General features: G+C 39.3%; 1 protein-coding gene across 1 annotated transcript in view; it reads right to left on the bottom strand.

The window, feature by feature from the left end:
* The window catches only part of KDM7A (lysine demethylase 7A), a 70422-nt gene that overhangs the window by 26411 nt on the left and 19556 nt on the right, over nt 1-24455 (bottom strand). Inside the window, exons 2-6 of the mRNA XM_087820983.1 lie at nt 10205-10290; nt 6002-6119; nt 3274-3434; nt 1581-1722; nt 1088-1274 (exon numbers count right to left, since the gene is read on the bottom strand). Of these exons, the coding sequence (XP_087677109.1) occupies nt 1088-1274; nt 1581-1722; nt 3274-3434; nt 6002-6119; nt 10205-10290 (694 nt within the window). The remainder of the gene's footprint in view (nt 1-1087; nt 1275-1580; nt 1723-3273; nt 3435-6001; nt 6120-10204; nt 10291-24455) is intronic.

Genomic DNA, 24455 nt, shown 5'->3' with positions numbered 1-24455 from the left:
CCTTAAGCATCTTCACAGGAGCTAAAGCTCCCCTCCAAAATATGACAAGGAGTCAAAAAACTAGCATTGGAGAAACAGTCACGAGAGAGGAGGGTAAAAGTATCACAAACGTCCTACTGACCTCATTTTCAAGGTACAGAGGTAAATAACATGTTAACAGATCCCAGAGAATCAGTTCTGCAAACTTTGTCCTTTCTCCTAATATCTATAATATAATGATTATTCTTAAAGACCTACAAATCAGCTTCCTTTAATGAACTAACCCTTTGCTTGTCATGGAGAAAAGAAAACAGAGTTCAAGGACATAGAGTCACATACTACAGGACAGAGCATTGCTGATGCGCAACAAGGTTAACAACAATACTTAAAAGTTTAAAACTCATTGTATTTCTAAATATTCTCTGAGCATGCAAGCATTTAATATAGATGAAGATTTGGTTCTAGGTCAACACTGTCCAACAGGCTGTCTTATGATGATGGAAATGTTTTATATCCAGTACAATAGTCATAAGCCACGTATGGCTAATGAGCATTTGAGGAACTAAATTTTAATGCAAATGAGGAACTGAATTTTAAATTATATTTCATTTTAATTATTTAAAATTTAGCCACATGTGGCTAGTGGTTACTGTATTGAATAGCACAGTTCTAGATAAAGAAGGTGCATATAAGCTGCCAAGAAGAATTAGTATTTTATAGCTCTTCCTGACTTATTCAACTAGCTGTCCTAGCCTAACTTTAAGGTCAGAAGCAATTATTATTACTGTAATTTCGCTCCTTCTTAGGAATTGATACAGGGATTAAGTGATAACTGACTAGGGGGAAGAGACAAAAGGCTACAAGAGACCAACTTATAAGATCGTGGTAAAAAATCTCAAAAATCTAAATATAAATTAAGAACTCACAGCTCCTCTTTTACCTGGGATTAAAAAATCACAATGCTTAAAGGTAAAGTGGTAGGTCCATCTTAAAAAGTACAAACATTTTCCTCTTTACCAATGTCATTTACAGCAAATGAATGCACCCCTGGAGAAACAGGACTATGTGTTTTTATCAGTAAGAAAACAAGGAAATACCCCAATCTTACCCAGAGGACATGGTACCAAACTGAAGTTCCACCAAAGTCAATGTGGAAATCTGTGTAGCTGTCTTGAACTCCCATTAAGCAGTATTTCTGAACAAAGGGCTTGGGAAAAACTGAGTCATCTGGCCAATAATTTTCCACCCAGGAAAGTTTTCGTGCTATGTCAGGGACCTCCACCAATTCAGACATCCTTTAAAAAAACAAACACAGACACACCCACCCACATCATGCAAATTAAAACTTCTTAAAATGGCAGTTCCCATCTCAACCCAAACCAAGAGAGTAACTGGAACTCAAGGTTAACAACAATACTTAAAATTTAAAACTCATTGTATTTCTAAATATTCTCTGAGCGTGCCAAAGCAAAATTTACAACCTTGCAACCACTAGACCGCTTAAGAAGTAGCAAATATGCTTCTTACTAAAATAAATTGATCATTTAACTACATTTAGCTAACACTCAGAAGGCTAACCCAAAATGTCCAGAACTACTCACTTTGTATCTGAAAATTCAAGGCTGATCACATTTAACACTTTTGGTCTGTTAGGATTCATGAAGTACTTAACATAATTGTGAAGTGTCATTTTGCTGTCTGCCTGCCTTGCCACATCAATGACATCTATCACTTTGTCACCACCTGCAGAGAAAAATTATAGTCTTATTATTGGGCTTAAAAATTACATCAATAGACGCCCTAACCAAAAATATAGAGCCTAGACAAAGAGTCCTCCTACAGCCTTAATTTTTAAGTCCAACTGGAATTTCTGAAAAGGGGGATGGTTTTTGAAGGAAAGAAAGCAATTTGCAATTAAGACAGAACTGCATAATTAACTTTGAGTGTAAAAACTTGTATGTTTACAAAGCTTTCTATACACCAGTGATCTCTATGTGCAGCTCGTAAAGACAAAAATGCATTAGACTGTAGAAACTGCCACATGCTCTGGATTTCATTTCCTCATGTACAAAATGAGGGGGGGCTGACTTTTCCCTTTCACCTCTGAAACACCTAACATTCTATAATTTTGAAAAACTGATCAGTCATTGGGAAACAAGCGAACTAGGACAATTTCTGCTTGCCTGTAGTGTCTTCTCTTCTAATATTCTGCTTCAAGGAAATATTAGTGGTTAGGAAGCAAAAATCAGTTCATATTAGTGCCTGTAAATGAGTTCTGATAGGGATTAATTTACAAATTTCCTGTAAAACCAGGGGTATTGCTTGCAGACCACTGTATCGTCACCCTAGGAAGCCTAATCAGTTTACAATGTCCTACAGGACAAGACAGAATTCAAAATACAGCAATACTTAACCAATCTGAAATAGAAAACAAGTAAATGACATTTTTAAATTTTAATGTAACTTTATGCAAGTTAAAAAGTATTGCCCAGTAGACTTTATTTTATACTTAGGAGGCAAGACAATTCTATTAACAGAAGGGCTCTGTGATACTAAAAGTTGGCCATCAAACAGCTTTAACATTTCCCCCTCTACTTGCATTACGATGTTCGTTTTTCAGGGCTGCCTCGGCAAACGGGGTCAGGTTAAACCTCAGCCTCATCCCCTAATCTATCAAATACTCCAAATCATCTGAATGGGAGTCACGCCATTTAACTGAATTTCCTCTGTGAAAACAGTTATCACAGGAACGGTCAAACCAAAGGCTCAATGAAAGGACGAGTTCTCAGGTATTTCACGCGCAGGGGATAAAGCACTGTAAGGGATGCGAGGCTTTGATCAAGGCAGATCTGAGATCTGCCCTCAGGTAATCCCTGTCTCTCACTGACAGGGATGAGATCTGCATGTAGTCGGCTTTATCTACAAACACTATGCTGAGAATAAAGAAAAGGACTAAAAATGGCAACAGTACTGCACTGGATGAGTGATTTTCCCCTTGCTTCCTATGCCTTTCTGGGCTTCAAAATAACAAATTAGGTCCAGACATCATTCAATGGCAATATCACCAAGTCATAAATATAAAAACAGGTTTGAAAATATCTCTTCTTTTGCGCGGCCTCTCTCTAGGCAGCAGAAGGCCACTGAAGCGGGGTCCAGAGATCTTGCCCCTGAATGCTAGAGGCCTAGACCCAACCCAATTTTCCACTGTCTTTTCCCCAGTATCTGCAGCTAAGACAATATCATTTTTACTTTTACCGTGTTTTTCCCAAGTACTTAAAGGAATCAAGCTCGTACCTACATGACGTTCCACATCCATAACAGAAAAAGTAGCTGCAGGGAGCCTGAGTCCTAGGTCATCTAACTTGGGGACCATGATAGGGACTTCAAAGCCGTGTTTCTCCAGGTATCTCTGCGTCAGCTGGCTTCCGTGCATCTTCACAATGATCTCATCGGCACTAAGGAAGGCAAAGAGCAGACTGTCATCTTTGTAAAGTTCAGTTTAAAAATACCTCTGGAAATGGGCTGATTCACATCCTATCTGATTATCTATCTATATCAGTGGTTCTCAACTGCTCACATCTAATTCTCCTTTTAGAACAAATGTTTTTTTATAATGCTCCTTTTAAAGTAAAATTCATAATTACTACAACACATATAATTGAAAATAGATATTATATATATTATATAAAATGCCTTAACTATAACGAGAGATAAAAACAAATTAGTTTATAGTAAAATATGTATTTCAGTATGTAAATGTTCACGTAAACTACGGTAGAAAAGATAATAGGATGCTTACAATTAGTCATAATGAGTGGTTGAATTTAAGAGAATTAACAGGATCAGAAGCCACTCAATACTTTCAAGACAAACTAAACATACATCATTGGGGGAAGGTTAAGTAAATCACAGTGTACATACACACTGCTGCATACTACACAGCAGTTAAGTAGTGATATAAATTTTTGTATGCATATGGAAAAATATCTACAGAATAAAAAATCAAGTCATACAATATGCATAGCAACTCTTTATTTTTTAAAACTTAGATGCATATTACATCCATACATCTATCTATATAAATGTCTTAAATATTATTTATGTAGAAAAGAATCTCAAAAGACTTAACGCCAAGTCTTAAAATAGGAGAGTGATGGCCTGTTATACGCTTCTGTGTTCATCCCGTCAAGAAGGTGTAATGCAGTTAATAATCGTCACTCCACTATGGTTTTGTGTGTTTTTTAAATATATCTTTATTGATTTCAGAGAGAGAAAGGAGAGGGAGAGAGACAGAAACATCAATGATGAGAGAGTCACTGATCAGCTGCCTCCTGCACACCCCCAACTGGGGATCGAGCCCGCAACCCGGGCATGTGCCCTGCCCGGGAATCGAACCCCGATCGCCTAGATCCTAGGCCGACGATCAACTGCTGAGCCACGCCCAGCTGGGCTCCACTATGGTTTTAAATGACCTTTAACTAGTGGTAATTACGGTCTGGACATGTGTGATCATCTCTATACCCTGCTCTCGTCTGTGTCTACTTTGGCAGCAAAGCCACAGGAATCACCAGGCCAGGATTTTTAACATTACTTTTTGGGTCACAAACCTATTTGAAAAAAATGAAAGCTATGGCAACTCCTCCTGAAAAATGCACATTCCCACATCGACCCTAGATTTTTATACAGTTTTAGGGGACTCATAAGCCTCTCTGAGGCCAGCGCATAGAGCCAGGCTGAAAACTCTGGCCCTAGGCTTCAAAGCAACCACGGAAAACAAACATTTCTCCAATTACTTTGAGACTGACAGGGGATAATATTGGAGAATAGGGCCTTTACTATCACAAAAGTCCTATGGAAACCACTGTGCTAACAATGTTTTCCTTCTCTCAGTAGCCCTTTAGGAGCCAGCAGTGGCTGCTTATACTGTATGTTTCTGTTTAAAGATGAAGGGTGAGGGAGACAGGAATCCTAAGGACAGTGAAGAAAAAGGGTTTTATAGTTACAGGATCTGAAATAATTCCAAAATAGGTTGCGTGTGTGTGATTTAAATTTAAAATGTGCTTCCTCTCTTTAACAAGCCTGGATATGATCTTGTGTAAAAGCTTATTAGCATTATTACTTTAAACACACGTCAGGCAGTGAGTAAGGAATGATCTAAATTAGCATGATTAAATGCTGTATAATAATGTCGACTCTCTTTGAGTCAGAGGTAACTCAAATACTTTCCATTATCTTTAAAAAGTCAAAAAGCCTAGTTCTGCTGCCACCAGAAAGGCTGAGCAATGGGTATGGGTGCTTCTGGTGGACCTAGGACAGAGGCAGATACGAAAACAACATAAGAAAAAAAGAGTTTGAAAACAGGAGTGGTGAGGTGAGGTGAAAGAGAAGTACCAGCTGCTATGGTAAGGAGCCAAGTACTTGGAACAATTGCCTTAGATGACTGTATTTCAGACGGTTTTGGACTGGGATCCACAGTTGGGGCAGGGAGTGGGTCCGGGGTAGAAGGGGTCAGGGTCAATGAGGAAAAAAAGGGACATCTGTAATATTTTCTACAATAAAGATAAATTAAAAAATAAATAAAATTTTTTTAAAAAGAAATATATTTTTACATAGTGACCCAGTACACATGCATATTCTGTGAAACTATGCTCATTTAGTCCTATTACTTATAATAATCCAATATTTTCCATTTCATTTTTTTAACTGATTTTAGAGAGAGGAAGGAAGAGAAACATCGATGTGAGAAACATCACATCGATTGGCTGCATCCCATATGCAACCCGACCGGGATCAAACCCGAAACCTAGGTATGTGCCCTGACCGGGAATCGAACTCGCCACTTCTTGTTGTATGAGACGATGCTCCAACCAGCTGAGCAACCTGGCCAGGGCTCCATTTCATTTTTTGATTGAGAATAATAATGGGTTGTAACCTGACATTTGAAAACGTTGCTTCAGATAATGTCAGTGTATCAGGTAACATTCTTAGATTTTCTTTGGTCAGTCAGAACAGGTTTTCATACCTTGGGAAGACTCGAGAACGTAATTCCTTCACAAAAGTTCTAGTTCCAGCTTGCACTGGTTTGGAACCATCATCAATTTCTGTGTAGTCGTGCCTGTGCCAGTTCCTCCTCTTTTTCACTGGATTTTTGGATTAAAAAAAAGAGAAACATTTGGTACCCAGTGATTCTATGTACTTTCTAATCATTATGTAATCAGACATAAAAATTAAGTACAATAAAAAACACATTTTACTGCATTTCTAGGGTGAAGAATAAATTTTACTTTATATAATAGAGAAACTATAGGCAATTAACTTGTTTTTTTAAATCTACTCTTTTTATTTCATAATTATTTTTAAATTAAATCAAGGAATTCGAATTAGCAGATGAAGCCTTCTATAAGATCTATATTTACACATTAATATCTCACAATTACTTAAAATCATGATTTTCACTAGGACATTAGGTCATAATAAGGTTTTTATAGATCATCCAAATCATTCTCTCCGAATAGGGCCTTTGATCCCACATCGGAAAGCTATTTTTACGTCAAGATTTATTCTCCTCATAAGCATTGCTACACTGACACAAAGGAGCAGGTGACCACATCACAACTGGAGAAAGACAAGTGGGATCACAGAATAAGTAATTTTATGGTTACTTCTAACCCTAGCTCCAGGCTATAATGTTCCAGTTTCTCCCACGTGGAAATGAAGGGGTGAGTGTGTATTTCCAGCTGTGCTGAGGACCCTCGATGATGGGGAAGGGGCCCAGGGAGGAGCTCTGGGGCTCACTCCTCTTTCCACCAGGGTGGTACCACCTACATATATTCTGTGTGGTATTGATGCAAGATTTCAGTTTTATATACATGTTTAAGTTTGAAAAGCACTCTTAAGCTTGGTACTGATGTCTGCAACTTACTTAAAATGCATCAAAAAATAAGATGAATAGATAGTGAGATAGCTACATGGACAGATACGTGGTAAAGCAAGTAACATAAAATGTTACAGTAGAATCTAGATGGTGGACTTAGAGGCACTCTCTGTAATACTCTTTCAACTTTCCCTGTATGTTTGAAATTCTCCTAACAAAATGTTGGGTGGGGGACAAGCCATGAGTCTAAGTTACTTCAAACTTTACCTTGGAGAGACCATAATAATATAACAGTGCTGATTCCTCACATGGACAAGGAAAGGTCACACTAAATAATCAGTGGGGATGGGCTTATTCACAGATGGACTTATTCATACCTAAGAGTCCAAAACAAGATTCCCAGGTAATTTATGGCCGTCAGACCCTCAATATAGGAGAGGGTAAATTCCATTTTTTAAAAATCTCATGAGAAAAATTGAGAATCATAAAGCAACCTTCTTAGAAAATCTCATTAAGGCATCCTTTGTGTGCTATTTTTTCTCATTTAAAATCTCTTCTAAAATTCAAGAGTATTTAATTCCAGGCTTTTTTCCTTACGTATATACAGATATATATCACCATTTTACTTTCAACTGGGGTCATAATTCTGCTTACTTTTCTTATTATATCCATTTTCTCCTTATTAAATATTCAAAAGCAATTTAAGGTGGCTTAGAACTATTTTAAGATACAGATGTAGGTGCATCAGATTAGAATCATCTTTTTTTTCTTTTTCTTTTAATCCTCACCAGAGGATATTTTTCCCATTGCTTTTTCAGAGAGAGTGGAAGGAAGGGAGGAGGAGAGGGGGGGAGAGGGAAAGAGAGAGGGAGGGAGGGACATCGATGTGAAAGAGACACATCGACAATATGCACCCCTGGCTGGGATCAAACCCGGGACCCTTTAGTCCACAGGCCAACACTCTAACCACTGACCCAAACTGGCCAGGGCTCATCTTTTTATTTTAAGCACTTAGTTCTTCCTGAATCCTTCTTCAAAGTTGGGATTAATATTCATATACATAAATCTGTTTCCCCCATTAATTCCTTGAGATAAATTCCTAAAAATGCTAGAAGGAAGACTCAAAGTTTTAAAGAGACTAGCTACATATTGCAAAATTGCCTTCAGAAAAGTGGTAGTAACTCAGATTCTTACCAGTGTATATACACAGCCTATTTCAAAGCCCTGGTCAACAGTGAGCATCACTATTGGAAAGAAAGGAAAGGCTGCTCATCTGGTAAGTGACTCTGATGCTACATTGTTTTAACGTTCATTTTGCAGAGCAGACAAGAATTAGAACAGCCTGGGATGGACAGCTATGGGTTTGAACTCCAGCTCTGCCAAATGACTACATGTGAGAGCTATTAGATCGCTTTTCTCACATCACGCTGTTATAAATATCAAAGGAGATAATGCAAGGAGATAATGCTGGTCTAGTACTTACTTAGCATAGTGCCTGGTACCCAGTAAGCTCCTGATTTCTAAGGTTTCCTTTTTAATGTTCTGACTTGGAGGATGTTAACAGAACGCTCCAACCGTCCTGTTGGGCCAACACGTTTGACATGTAACATCAGCCACTACAAGAGCTAACTGACTCTCTTAAAGAAGGGGGCCAATGAAGAAATATGTAAGTAGTGTTCATGGGGAAAAGGGAGAGAGTTCTGGGCTTGGATTGCACGTGCCTGAAAAGCACTGAGAATATATGTTTAAGTGTAAGCCTGTTTTTTTTATACCTGTCCTCAAATAGAATTCTTAATTCCCATAAGAGGGTAAAGCCTAAATTCACCATATTAAGTGGGCATTACACTGTCTAGATGGTATCTGTAATAATAAGGATTCCTGGGGAACTCCAAAAGGAACAGGAAACCCTGGGTGGCAAGCAAGACAGGCTTAACAGCAGAGGGAAGGGGGCCAAGGGGATTGCCCAAGCTGGGGGTGGAGGGTGAGGGTGGGGAAGGCGAGCCTTAAATCAAGATAAAAGAGATTACTAGATCTTGGCCATTTTCCCTGTGGGCACTCAGAGTTGGACTTCTGCCCAGAAGATAACCAATGCCTGAGCTGCTATTCAAAGGCAAGAAGCTCACGAAGGGCCAGGTAATACCGTCTTCTCTCTGATGCATCGTTATTCAAAGTGCAGGTTGTGATCCATTATGGATTGTGAAATCGATTTAGTGAGCATGACAAGCTTTTTAAAAAATTAAATCATATAGGGAACAAAACAGGGTACATCACATGTAGCAGTGTCTTAAATACATTATCCTGCCTCATGGTAACACACTTAATATTTCATAAAAATTAAATTTAAATTCTTTCATTTTGGGATTATATGTTTAAATTCTAAACTAAAACTGTTAGCAATTTTAGCTCTGCTTTTCTTCTTCAAATAATAGCCCAGTATTATTTACTTCCTTCAAGAATCACACTCAGTTAATAATTATATCAAGTGACATAGTACATATACTTCGGTGCTACACACAATAGAAACCTTTAAAAATATTCATGACAAGAAATTAGCCCATTACACATGTAACAATTCTATCAACCCGCTAACCTTAAATTTTATAGTTCGTAATAACAGCAAAATAGATACTCTGTATTTTACAAGGAAATATTTTAATGCATTCACGTAGCTTTAGTACAAAGAAATTTGGTAAATTATTAACATTTCTAACAAAATATATGCGCAGTCAGTTGCTAGTAAGTCTCTTTTAAAAAATTACTTGCCCATGACCTCAGAACAAAATTTCTAATTTAAAAAAAAAAAAAAAAAAATTAGGAAAAATGCTACATTCAAAATAAAGGGGTTGTATATATGGGTTACCTATACCTGACTCAAGTGTTTATCTTGACTAAAATGGCTAAGTCTAAAGTTTTTCCCTTTAGTTAAATGGTCACAAAAACTCGTTTGCAGTCTAAATTTTAAAGGAAAAACGTAGTTATAACACATTCCAAAGCCTTTAAAAATCTCTCTCACATTTGTACAACAATAATTAACATTTCAATCTACTCTTCTGAAGCATTTGTAAAAAGCTGAAACTAAATATCATCTTCTATGTGCTGCCGGTTCCCTCCAGGCCGTGGGAGCTCCCTGCCTGTGGTCTGCCAGCTCAGCAAGAACAGTATCAGCAGACCTGGTCTGGACCCTCCGTCTCCTCTGGGTGGGACTCTCGGGGACCGGTTTCCAGCACAGAGGAGAGCTGGGGCAGGACTCCAGCTCATACCCAACATGATGACCAAATTTGGGAAACAGAAGTATTACCAGGTGCACATTAAGTACTGAACTCCAGTTTTCTGTGAGCATCTAGTACTTACTCAAGGAGGAGCCATGTAGAACTGCACAGTTGGGACAGTGATACAGGTCAATGTCAACAGCATGATGTTCTTCCACTCCAACACAGCTAAGGTAAAGAAAAATAAAGCCAATATGTAAATAAGTTTAAAATCTTTACTTAACTATATCAGATTGGTTGGAATTTACCTGAGACATGCACACCAACCTCACCAATAAATTTTGTACAGTGACCCACGCAAGGGTAAACTGTATCCTCTTGCCCGCACACCTGCTGAGTAGCTGCGGGAGAATACGCAAATACACCAGAAGCCATTCACCATCAGCAGGAGAGGGATCAAAAGTAATGCCATTACTTGGCCATAAGACAGACCCTCAACCATTATGTAAATGCCATCTGTTACGAATTTAGTGTTTGTGTCCCCCCAAAATACATGTATTGAAGCTGTAACCCTCCAGTGTGGCTGTATTTATTTGGAGATAAGGTATCTAAGGAAGTAATTAAGGTTGAATGAGATCATAGGGTGGGGGCCTTGATCCCACAGGATTAGTGTCCTTCTAAGAAGAGACATCAAAGAGCTCATACTCTCTGCATACACACAAAGAAGAAAGGCCATATGAGTAGGAAGCAAGAAGGGAGCTGTCTGCAAGCCAGGAAGAGAAACCTTCCCAAAAACCAACCCTGGTGGACCTTGATCTGGAACATCAGGCCTCCAGAACTATAAGAAAATAAATTTCTGTTGTTTAGGCCTTCTAGCCTTATGGTACTTTGTTATGGCAACCCGAGACAACTAAGACACAAACTAACCTTAAAATATGGCTGTCATCAGCTAGGGATGGTTAGTAAATTTGGGTGACATCACTGACCTGGTAAGAGCACTGTGGTAACAGTTCTGCTTTAGGCCTCATGGCCCTCATCAATCAGTTCAATTAGTTTGAGGCACTGTACCTGGAATACTCCACCCCATGGAGTATATGACAGTGGCACTTAAATAAAGTTTAAGGAAACCAGTTAGGGACTAAAAAAACTATATCAACAACATCTTGAAAACAGGAGCAATTTATTAAAGAAAGACCCCAGCAGTTTTGCTACAATCCCAAGTAACTTATTAGGGTAAAATTTTATAAATGTTTGTACTCCCCAAAAGTCATAAAACAAAAACACAACAATAACTTGTATCTCAAAAAGAAACAAAGTAGAACTAACACAATTTGAGGATGTAGTCATAGACAACCCAAAACAGAACTCACCTCCAGCTAACCCACAGTAAAGGAAATACCAAAGGATGTACCTCTTGCAGAAGGAAAATGACGACTAAGAGGTCTGGGATGCAAGAAAAATAAAAATAAAAAGCTAAAAAAAGTAATACATATGTGGGTAAATTTACATGAACACTAACTACATGAAACAAAATAATGTCATGTGAGACTTAAAAATATATAAAGAACTCAATGAATGACAAGTGTTTGTTGTAAGGGTGTGGAGAAAGGAGAACCCTAGTACACTGCTGGTGGGAATGCAGATGGGTGCAGCCACTATGGAAAACAGTGTGGAGTTTCCTCAAAAAATTAAAAATGGAGCTGCCATTTGACCCAGTGATCCCACTTCTAGGAATATATCCTAAGAATCCTGAACACTAATCGGAAAGAACTTATGCACCCCTATCTTCATAGCAGTGCAGTTTACAATAGCTAAGATCTGGAAACAGCACAAGTGCCCATCAGTAGATGAGTGGATAAAAAACCTGTGGGACATTTACACCATGGAATACTATGCAGCTATAAAGAAGGACCTCGTACCCTTTGGGACAGTATGGATGGACCTGGAGAGCATTATGCTGAGAGAAATAAGCCAGGCAGAGAAAGAGAAGTACCCATGATCTCACTCCTATGTGGAATCTAATGAACAAAATAGATCCAGAGACACAGAAGCATGGAACAGACTGAGAGATCTCAGAGGGAAGGCGGGGGTGGGGGAATGGATGGGGAGAGATAATCAAAGAACTTACATGCTTATATGCGTAACCTATGGACACAGACATTGGTATGGGGAAGGCCTGGGGGTGGGGTGGATACGAGGTGGAGGGAATTAATGGGGGGGGGGAAGGGGGACATCTGTAATACTTTCAACAATAAAGATAAATTTAAACAACAAATACACACACACACACATACACACGACTGAAATACATGACAGCAGCTACATCTGAGTCAGGAGAAGACAAATGGAATCACAGGGTCTAAGGTACCTATACTGGCAAGAGAGGAAAGGTAATGATTAACCTTCAATAATAAGTTGAGAATGCCTATTATAATTCCTTGGGAGACAACTAAAACAACAGAAACAGAGAATATAACTTCTAAATTAGTCCAAAAAACAAAGGAATAAAAATTAATTCAAAAAAAGGAGAGAAGGGCCCTGGCCAGGTGACTCAGTTGTTTAGAGCATCATCCCAATACGCCAGGTTGTGGATTCGATCTCCTGTCAGGGCACATGTAAGAAGAAACCAATGAGTGCACAAGTAAGTGGAGCAACAAGTCGATGTCTCCCTCCCTCCCTCTCTGTCTCTCTCTCCTTCCCTCTCTCCCTCCCTCCTTCCCTTTAAAATCAATAAGTTTTAAAAAAAAAAGGGGGGGAGGAAGAGAATAAAAACCAGAAGAAACAAAATAAAGTGGAGGTAGAAACTTACGAATATCTTTAATTACATTAAATGCTCCAGTTAAAAGACATTATGCAGCTGATTTAATATAATTCACTAGTTAGAAGAAAGATGCATAAAACAAGGATAAGAAAAGACTAAAAGTGAAAGGATGGGAAATAAATACCACGAAAACTAATCAAAAGAGAGTACAGCTATATTACTATTAAGCCACATGAATCTAAAGCAAAAAATACGAGCCCAGGCAGGCGTGACTCAGCGGTTGAGCGTCGACCTAGGATCCAGGAGATCAGGGTTCAATTCCCGGTCAGGGCACATGCCCGGGTTGCGGGCTGATCAATGACTCTCTCATCACTGATGTTTCTATCTCTCTCTCCCTCTCCTTTCCTCTCTCTGAAATCAATAAAGACATATGAAAAATAATAATAATTAAAAAATAAAGCAAAAAATACAAGATAAATAAATATGTTCATTGATAATGATAAAAATTTCAATTCGCCAGGAGGGTATAATAGGAACTGTAATAGGAGATTTTAACAACTCTCTCAATAGAACAAAAAGGCAAAACAAAATCTATGAAATAGATATGTATATACAGTTTGAACTACAGGATTAAAAAATATGACCTACGTTGGGGAAATTGGACAGACATGCAAAAAAAAATGAAACTAGACCACCAACTTATACCATATACAATGATTAACTCAAAATGGATTAAAGACTTAAATGTAAAACGTGCAATCATAAAAATCCTAGAAGAAAACATAGGCAGTAAAATCTCAGAAATTTTTCGTAGTAGTATGTTTGCTGATATATCTCCTTAGGCAAGGGAAACAAAGGAAAAATAAACAAATGGGGCTACATCAAACTAAAAAGCTTCTGCACAACAAAAGAAACCATCAACAAAATGAAAAGGGAGCCCACTATATGGAAGAACATATTTGCCAATGATGTATCTGATAGGGGTTTAATCCAAAATATATAAGGAACTAATACAACTTAACAAAAGGAAGACAATCCAATTTAAAAATGGACAAAGGACCTGAACAGACACTTCTACAAAGAGGTCATACAGGTGTCCAACAGACATATGAAAAAATGCCCCATGTCACTAATCATCAAAGAGACTCAAATTAAAACCACAATGAGATATCACCTCATACTTGTCAGAATGGCTATAAATCAACAAACAACAAGTGCTGGCAGAGATGTGGAGAAAAGGGAACCTAGTGCTCTGTTAGCGGGAATGCAGACTGCGCCACTGTGGAAAACGAAATGGAGTTTCCTCAAAAAAGTCCTTTTGACCCAACAATCCCACTTTGGGGAATATATCCAAAGAAACCCAAAACACCAATTAAAAAGAATATATGGCCCGGCCAGGCGTGGCTCAGCGGTTGAGCATCGACCTAGGATCCAGGCGATCAGGGTTCGATTCTCGGTCAGGGCACATGCCCAGGTTGCGGGCTACAGCAGATCAATGACTCTCATCAATGATGTTTCTATCTCTCTATCCCTCTCCTTTCCTCTCTCTGAAATCAATAAAGATATATTTAAAAAAAAAAAAAAAAGAATATATGTAGCCCGGCCAGGCGTGGCTCAGCGGCTGAGCATCAACCTAGGATCCAGGCGATAGGGGTTCGATTCCCAATCAGGGCACATGCCCGGGTTGCGGGCTCGATCCCCAGTCAGAAGCGTGCAGGAGGCAGCCAATCAATGACTCTCTCATCACTGATGTTTCTATCTCTCTCTCTCCCTCTCCTTTCCTCTCTCTGAAATCAATAAAGATATATTTTTTTAAAAAAAGAATATGTGTACCCCTCATTTCATTACAGTGCTATTTACAATAGCCAAGATCTGGAAGCAGCCCAAGTGCCCATCAGTAGGTAAGTGGATAAAAAAGCTGTGTGTATTCCATTCACACCATGGAATACTACTCAGCCGTAAAAAAGAAGGAAATCTTACCTTTTGCAATAACATGAATGGACCTGGAGAGTATTATGCTAAGTGAAATAAGTCAGTCAGAGAAAGACGAGTACCATATGATCTCTCTTATATGTGGAACCTAGTGAACAAAATAAACTGACGAACAAAATATAAACAGAGGCATAGATACATAGAACAGACTGATAGCTGTCGGGTTGGGGGGCTAGGTGAAATAAGAAGGGATTGAGCAAAAAACCCCCTATGTATATATAACACATAGGCACAGAAACAATGTGGTGATAGCCAGAGGAAAGGGGGGGTAGTAAGGTGCGCAAAGCAGGGGAGGGGGAGAAATGGGGACAGAAAGAGGTTTTGCTTGCAGCAATGGGTGCACAATGTAGCGTGCAGATGATATTTTGTTGAGTTGTGCACTTAAAACCTGTATGGTTTTGTGAACAAATGTCGCCCCAATAAATTCAATTAAAAAATGACCTAACGGACATTTATAGAACATTATACCCACCATGCATTTGGACCCCCACCCCACACCATACACAAAAATTAACTAAAACGTATCATATATCTAAATGTAGGAGCTAAAAGTATAAAACTCCTCAAATAAAGCATAAGAGTAAATCTTCATGTTCCTGAATGAGAAAACGCTTTCTTTGATCCTACACCAAAAGCAGAAGTGACACAAGGGGAAAAACAGATAAACTGGGCATCACAAGGCAGGCAGTCCAAAGGCTTCTGTCTTCTCAGCTTAGTTGGTGTAAGACAATCAGTGAGTTTGGAAAGTGGCAGAAATGTGTGAGCAGAGAACGTATAAGACAGTTGATCTGAGGAAAGGAAAGACCAAGAAACACAGTAACACTGCTGGGCAGTGTTGAAAGTCCCCTGAGGTCTGCGAGAATGAATTCCAAGTGAAACCGTTTCTGCACAGTTGTGTGGTTGTTTCGTTTGTTGTCCAGCAATGTTCAACCATGAAGTGCAGGCCCAGAGGGGGCTGGGTTCAGCTACAGTTGGGGTTTTGTAGGCAAAGACTAGAAAGGGAGTTGAGGCTATTTACAAGGAGTTAATATCACGATAAATCGTGTAATTAAGCTGGACAAGGGGCATAAAGACAGAAAAAGGTAGTGAGAAGATGGTGAGATAGTCTGAGGGGTCTCAATGTGTTCCTGGCACTGACTCAGTGGAAGGCCTTGAACAAGTGATCAGTAAGGAGTGGAGATTATGCTCAAAGGTGGAATATCCAGAAATTAAAATTTCTGAGGTAGTAGAATCTACAACCATGATAAGGTACAAATGTAATAACAGCAGGTGGCTAAGATGGAACAAAGAAAAAATTCACTGGAGATAAGTGAAAAGACACGTGAGAAGTATTTCCATGTTCAGTGACAGAGTTCACACCAAACATTCCTGATTCTGAAAGTGAGGTTCATCTGGTGTTGGTCATAGGTGCCACACTCGGACCGGAACTGAAACTCAGGGCACAGAAGCCAATTGGCACTTGTAGACACCCATGGCTTGACTATGAACACATTCCTCATTCTTAAAAAGTGATGGCTGCACCAAAAGAATTACGTAAGAAGAAATATTAGATGTGTCCTGGAAAACCTAAACCAGTATATATCATAAACTCATCCATGAGTATCTAAGATATATAAAGGTGACTGCCAGAAATGTCTTCCATAAATAAGCATTATGGAAGAAAGAGGAGACATGGACATTCCAATTAATTGAGGACACTTTGGGCAAAACTTAGCTAATTAATCCTCAAAGATCTATGGTTCCTCTCCAGCTGCTTAGCTCTTCACCCCCACACTCACCCTATATACTCTTTTACGAAAATGTCAGAGCTATCTTCAGGTTTTGACCAATTCCAATCAACTGGCAAAACATTTATAGCTTGCACTCATCAAAAATTTTAGAACTTAATAGAATATTTGGTAAAGTAGTAAAAACAGTAAATCTGCCCGGCCGGGCATGGCTTAGCGGTTGAGCATTGACCTAGGATCCAGGAGGTCGTGGTTCGATTCCCAGTCAGCGCACATGCCCGGGTTGCAGGCTCAGTCCGCAGTCATGAGTGTGCAGGAGGCAGCCAATCAATGACTCTCTCATCGTTGATGTTTCTATCTCTCTCTCTCCCTCTCTCTGAAATCAATAAAGATATCTTTTTTTTTAAAAACAGTAAATTTGATAAATCAGTAAGTGTGAAAAACAATCCTTTAAATTAACAATATAAAAAACCATTTTAAAAAATCAAATTATCAGTCTCCTAAACAATCAAATTAAACATAAAATTTAAATGTTCCTAAGTCAAGAAGGTTATTTCAGATCTCTCTCAGAGAATTTTGGAATCACTGGAGCTTTAACAGAATAAACGAGGCAGGGCACATACAATGCAGAACTCTGAAACCAAATTTTGTGAGAGTCATTTCCAATCTTTCTTTAGTCTCTCCTACTCCACTTATTTCTCTTACGAAACTCTCCTTCATATACAAATCACCCCTCTTTTTTCCTAACAGCAAAACGTTCAATGCTTCCTATACCACTGTGTGCGTGTGCACGTGGGTGTGCGTGCATGTGAGTGTGTGTGTGTGTGTGTAGGGGGGAGGGTGTCCTACAGGGGTGCCAATCTGACCTTTGCTGAACAGCTTCCATCAATAGCCTCAAGGCCATTTGGTAAGTGGGACAGTGACGACTTTAGCACTTTCTATTGTCTTCATCTTCTGAAATTGTTGCTCAGCTGGCATTTTTTTGACACTTGATGAGAACACAATTGAATTAATGACTAACCAGAATTCCCTAGGATCTGCCAAACATTCTCCTTCCCTCTCAGATAATGCTCCCATTTATATTCTCTACTCTTGGTGTGAGAAGAGTGGGTGGCCACATTCTTGGAGATCTTACTGCCAGTGGACTCCACTGAATAGTCCTCTTGCTTCAAATGCCCGCCCCCCTTCCCCAGCCCATCCTGCCACTCCCACTCCTCCTCCGTGGGAAAGCTGCACTGGCTTGCCCACAGCAAGGCATTCAACAGTTTACTGATGCACATTTCCACTCATTTATGTCTGATCTCGAGCTATTTTATAGACCCTATTTCCTGAACTGAGCACAAGACTTCTCTCAGTACCGAGTATAGTGCCCCTGAACACTACGGCCCTAGTAAATTTCTGTTGATTAACTGTGTTGAAAACTCATTTAACTACAGATATGTTGTGGTAAAGGCACAAGCAACTTTTTTAAAAAGTCTGCTCAGCTTGAATTTTGTAAGAATTTGAAATAGGATCTAAAGGCAATAGTAGGTAAACAGGGAAAGGTCTTTCAATATATAAATTAGATATTTTTTTCATCTCTCCTTAGATGGTAGAAGGCTGTGGTAATGGAATTCATTCATTTTAAATTTAGCTTCAGTATAAGTTTTCACCTATGCATCAAAAGTTCCCCTCACCTAAAGCACCAAACTACTCGATTTCCTCATAATGAGAAGACTGAGTCATTGTGCAACCCCCAAAACCCTACACTAGCATCTTCAATGGGGGTGTGGAGTGGCCTCTGTGGTGAATTAACTCCAGGAATACAGAGGACAGATGACAACCTGCTCCTCATATTTCCTTTCACATCGTTGAACTCTGACATCAAGTTGAGGTCTTGGGACAGCTACAGGCCAGGCAAGGCCTACGGACCATAACCCCAGATAAACAAGTGTCAGTTGGCTTCAGTGGGATGTGTAGATTTTGGGATTAGAAAGGCTGGTTTGACTTCTAGCTCCACTAGTTTTGACTTCGAGCAAATTTCTCAATCTCTCTAAGCAGGAGGTCCCCTGGGATTAACTAGGCCAATAAATGTAAACATATAAAGCACAGGGCTTGGCACAGTAACTGTATTAAGTAATAAATGGCAACCTGGCTGGACGTGGCTCAGCAGTTGAGCGTCTACCTAGGATCCAGGAGATCATGGTTTGATTCCCGGTCAGGACACACGCCCGGGTTGCGGGCTCGATCCCCAGTCAGGGGCGTGCAGGAGGCAGCCGATCAATGACTCTCTCATCATTGATGTTTCTGTCTCTCTCTCCCTCTCTCCCTTCCTCTCTCAAATATATCAATAAAGATTTTTTTTTAAAAAAAAGCAATAAATGGCAGCCATTACTATTACCATGTTTCTATCAGGAACCAGTCACAGCTCATAGAGCTCTGGGCTCGTTACCTATAAGATGATAAGAGATCTGAGCCGCAGCAAGAAACTTAGCTTTACGACTAAGCTTAATTTTTTTTTTCTTCAATGATGTCTCTTCAGAGAACACTTAATTAGATACTCAGATGGCCATTCTTTTTTTTTTTTTTTCTTTTTTTTAAATATATCTTTATTGATGTCAGAGAGAGGAAAGGAGATAGAGAGAAAGATATAGAAACATCAATGATGAGAGTCACTGATTGGCTGCAGCCCGCAACCCGGGCATGTGCCCTGACCAGGAATGAATCGAACCCTGATCTCCTGGATCCTAGGTCGACGCTCAACCACTGAGCCATGCCTGGCCGGGCTCAGATGGCCATTCTTTAAGGAGAGAAAAAAAATTTGTTTTCAATTTTTAATTGTTTGATGGTTGAGTTCTCTGGAGTCAGTCTGCCTATGTTAGAATCCTGGCTACTCCACTCAGTAGCTTGTGTGACTTTGGTAACTTACTTTGCCTGTCTGTTTTTTGTCTCATCTGTAAAGATGGAGCTAATGAAAGCATTTCCCTCAAAGAGTTATTAAGAAAATTAAGCTAATACACAGAAAATGCTTAGAATGAAACTGTAAAACAACAGTTTTGCTAGTCCAAAAACCTTATTTTCCCGATCAGTGTTGGCTTAATAGGTTGACATTCCTACTAAAAGTACTAGGTTTCCAATAGGCATTTTCACCTTTAAATTACATTTTATGTAGTGTTTTAACCCTGAGACACTTGATTACCAGATATCAGGCTAAAGTAAAAATTTATAATTTGCATACATGAAATATTTTCAATGAAAATCAAACTAGTGATTTATGATTAAGTCTGTGGTTCCGGAAATACCCAACTTCTGTTATTTTCTTGCTGACACATAAAACTGTTCTCATAAAATCAAGTGCTTTTCTTTATAAGTTGAGTATAGCGCAGTTCAATTTTGTGAAGATTTTATATTTGACACATTAAAGCTATTTATTGGCATACTATGTGCTTAACTATATTTAACGAGGGTTTTGAATAAAGTACAGACTCTGAACCAAATTTTTTTGGTTCAAATAATCTTAGAAAATTAGATACTTTTCCTGCCTCCAACAGCTGACTCGAGCTTCCAACTGTCCCAGGGCTTCCTAAATTATTTCCAACTGCTGACCACGAGTAAGAGTAAGGGAGGAGACAATACACCAAGGAACTGAACAGAGAACATAAGAGTAAAATATGGGGAAGCTGAAGAGTCAATGGGTGCACTCACTGGTACAAAATGCACCCCTTTTAAAAAGCTGAAAATCCTGCGGACAAGCTGCTAATTAAATCTGTTCCAAGATGAATATGTAAAATATAGACATCAAGTCTAACTTATGTGCTGACTGATACATTATCTGACATTAAGTACACAGGGTGGGCAATGTAAAGGGTGAGAGGGTTAAACAAATCTTTATGATCAAGCACAGACTGTTCTCTCATGAAGGTAACAATTTCTACGAGAATCTTCTAAGAAAGAAAAGGTGTTTGAAATTCCTGAAATATGCAGAAAGCTGACCACGTGCTTTTCACCACCCTGTGGTCATTCCACTAGCCATCTGCCTCTCGAGCTAAAGCTCTTCTTGCTCTGTAGCATTTCCTTTCTGCCTGTTCAGCCACCGGTGGGGTATGTCTGCAGAAACTAAGGGAAGCTATAACGCAAACAGTGCCCAGTGAATATGCTATTTCATGGAGCTAGGCTAAACTTCTACTCACAACTAGTGAAACAGCAAATAAATGCCATCTCAAATGAATGTCATGTGAGAATTGAAGAACTCTGTAAATCATCTTGGGGAGAAAAGGCTTGTCCTGATGATAAAGGAAAAACAGTAGCAATTTCATAAAAGTTTGCTCAGCACTGTTCTCAATAAAGGAAGGAATTTTTAAAAGTATGTTACCAGTATGTACACTAATGCCTTCAGGTATTTCTGATTGATAAATTCTGCCTAATATCTGTAACAAGGAAGAAGAAACATAGTGCAAAAATCTGTTCTAAAGCAACCTGTATCTAGAAGCACATGAAATGCTTGGCTGAGTCCAGTTCCTTGCTGTGAAATGCATGACTTAAGGAATTAACATTTCAAGAAAACTTTTTCTAAACTCCTTTAACATTCAATCTATCTGTGGCTCCCAAACCTGGCTGTGCATTAGAATTCCCTGCAGAGCTTTTACCAGCAGCTATAGGCAGCCTTTCAAAAGAATGAGGCAGCTCTGCAGGAAGAGAAAGATCTCCATGATATGCTATAAAGAAACAAAAGCCAGGTGCAGAACATTTTGTATAATATGCCCCCACCCCCCAGCCAACCACGCACACACAGGTTTGTAAATGCACAGTATACGTCTGGAACAATATGTAAAAACTTAGTAAAAGAAAACTGCATGGACGCAGAACAGAGAGGGAGAATTGCTTTTCACCACAGAACCTTCTAGTACATCTTTTGTACTATGCATTGCTTATTTAGGAGGGAAAAAAGAAAGGAAGAAAAACACATCCTTGAATCCCACCTTAGATCTATAGGGAAAAGTTAATGGGTGGGGCCCAGTACTCTTTATTTTTTAAGTTCCCCAGGTGATTTTTTGAAGCCAGCTTGGCAGAGAAGTGGCATTTGAAGAGCAACCGCTCTGAAACCTTAGCACAGAGGCTGGCACAGTACCTTATCACGGCAGCCCCTATGAAAACTTTATTACTCCAATTAGACTTTTAGTTCCTTAAAGACATCAGTGATATTTAATAATTCAGAATGTCCTACTCCCCACAGATCTACCTAAAGCTCACATAGTAGATGCTCACAAAGTATTTACTGACTGACACAAAGCAGGAATTCTAAGCACAGTGGGGAGGCATTAGTTTGGGCTACTATCCAGGAGCCTGTTTAAATATGAATTTTGCAAATATAAAGGGGTAGAAAATAAATGTGAGGGGGGAAAATAACTGATAAGTTTTTCTTTCAATATCTTATTCTGAAATGTCCATATATTTTGTCAATGCAAAACAATGCAGTATTCTTTTTAAAAAAATCCTCACCAGAGGATATGTTTTTACTGATTTTAGAGAGAGGAGAAGGGGGGGAGGGGGCAGAGGGGGGAAGAGGGGGAGAGAGGGGGAGAGAGGGGGAGAGGGGGGGAGAGGTCAAGTATGATCGGTTGCCTCCTGTATGCACCCCCACCAGGGATCAAACCCAAAACCTAGGTCATGCCTTGACCAGGTACCGAACCAGCAACCTTTCAGTGCACAAGGGACAACACTCCAACCAACTGAGCCACACTGGCCAGGGCAAATGCAGTGTTCTTAACCACTTAGGTTCAGTCACAGGTATAATCCTATTGCACGGAAAGGGTCCCTATTCATTACAGATTTATATATTTTATTTCCATTTATTTTGTTTTCCTTTCATGTAGCTCCTAAGTGTGCCTATCTTACTGGATTTTCCAAAAAGAGTTTCTATTAAAAGATTACATGGATTAAATAGATTGTAAACAGAAATGACTAGATTTTTAAAAGATGAACCAATAGCCATCAGACTTGTTTCAACCCAGTTGACAAGATTATTTCCTGTCATGAGCATGAGAAGGAAAGCTATATTTTCTAGGGTCTAACGACACCTACAGAAGATTTAATATATTCAGGGCTAAGAGATCACACCCTGGGAATAAAAGATAACAGTAAAACATAACTTTTATATTGAGGACACTTAGTGATGAGTCAGCTACAAATGGCAGGAGTCAACTCAAGCAGATCTAGTTCCCTAAAAACTTTTCTTGGCTTGTAAGTACTCTTCAGTGCCGGCATCTAAGGGGAGAGACCACATTCCAAGCTAAATCAAGAGAAAGGATTCACATTAGAGACCTTACTGTTGGGAAGGAAATGAGTGTAACACTCTAAGGGGGACTCCTCACCTCCTTAGCAGGCTTTTCATTCTTCGTGAAGGATGAGGTACAGTAGGGGATTGGACCACAGCAATCTTGGCATAATCCATAATAACTATCCCTACATGGAATTGTATGAATTACCCAGAAGGTCTCAAAGAATTTCAACACAGTTACAAATCAGAAGTATTCATCAAAAGCAAAATGGGTAGTACTGAGTTGTCCAGAAAACGTCAACAGCAAACGGACCATCCTATTTCAAATTATCCACGTCAGGGCAAATACATAACGTGCATACTATTTAAGAAGGACTTTTTACCTATTTATGTTAGATTCATTCAAAAGATAAGTCACTATGTTGTACACCTGAAACTAACATAATATTGTATGTCAACTGTAAGTGAAAAATAAATTTAAAAAATATATCCTCTACTCACACATACATTAAAAACCTGTGTTTTTATAAAGAATAACTTACTGTAAGCTCCTCAAAGTCCATTTTGTAATTCTTCTTCATTTCCACTAGAGGTCAGAGGATGGATGACTGGCAAATACAAGCACACAGGCAGTCCTCACTTAGCGCTGTAGTGCAGGAGCGTGAAAACCACCACGCTCCTTGACACGACACAAAGCTACCTCAGTAATCAGTGGGGAAAATTACATTGTTTACTGACCTTTAAAAATGTCAAAACATTAAAAACTCTTACTGTTGGTTATAATGTCTAGAGAAATGAAAAGCAGCACAACTAGTATTTTATAGTACGTTGTAATTTAAAACATTATGTTGCTAAGCGCCTTCACTGAGTGCCTCTGGCTGCAGCCCTGGAGTCTCTGGAAGGGTGGCAGTGTCACCATTCCCACCGCAGTCACTGTTCCACTTACGGCCAATTCAGGTTTCACTTCCAGAATCACTTTTTGTCTCTGTGCTGCACTTTCATCTATACTGGCCTCTTCCCTCGATCAACTGCCCAGTTTGTAAAATGTCACGTGGGTTCATCGCTGGGAGACGAGGCAGAGCAGGACACACTCCCCGTCTCTGTGTGAGCGGGGGGGTGGGGGGGGTAGGGGCAGGTGCACACCCGTTACTCACACTCTGATCTGCTCATCTGCTACTGAAGAGCTAGCAGCCAACTTTGTACTTCATGAAGTTAATATATCATGGTGACTAAAATCCGTATCGTAATAAACTGATGGACAGAAATGATTCGATGACATGGAAGCATGGATCAGACTGATGAATGTCAGAGGGATGGAAGAGGGCAGGTGGGGGAGGGAGAGATTAACCAAAGAATTTATATGCATATATGCACAACCCGAGGACACAGACAATGGTGGGGAGAGGGGCTGGGGAGAGGGTGGGACGGGGTGGAACGGGTCATTGGGGAGAAAAAGGGACATCTGTAATATTTTGAGATATAGATAGATAGATGATGATAGATAGATAGATAGATAGAGAGAGAGAGAGAGAGAGAGAGAGAGAGAGAGATAGATAGATAGATAGATATAGATAGATGATAGATAGATAGATAGATAGATATAGATAGATGATAGATAGATAGATAGATAGATAGATAGATAGATAGATAGATAGAT

This window comes from Miniopterus natalensis, chromosome 10 (genome assembly GCF_054644295.1).
Source record: "Miniopterus natalensis isolate mMinNat1 chromosome 10, mMinNat1.hap1, whole genome shotgun sequence".
Lineage (NCBI taxonomy): Eukaryota > Metazoa > Chordata > Mammalia > Chiroptera > Miniopteridae > Miniopterus > Miniopterus natalensis.
This window is presented reverse-complemented; position numbering and strand designations above follow the sequence as displayed.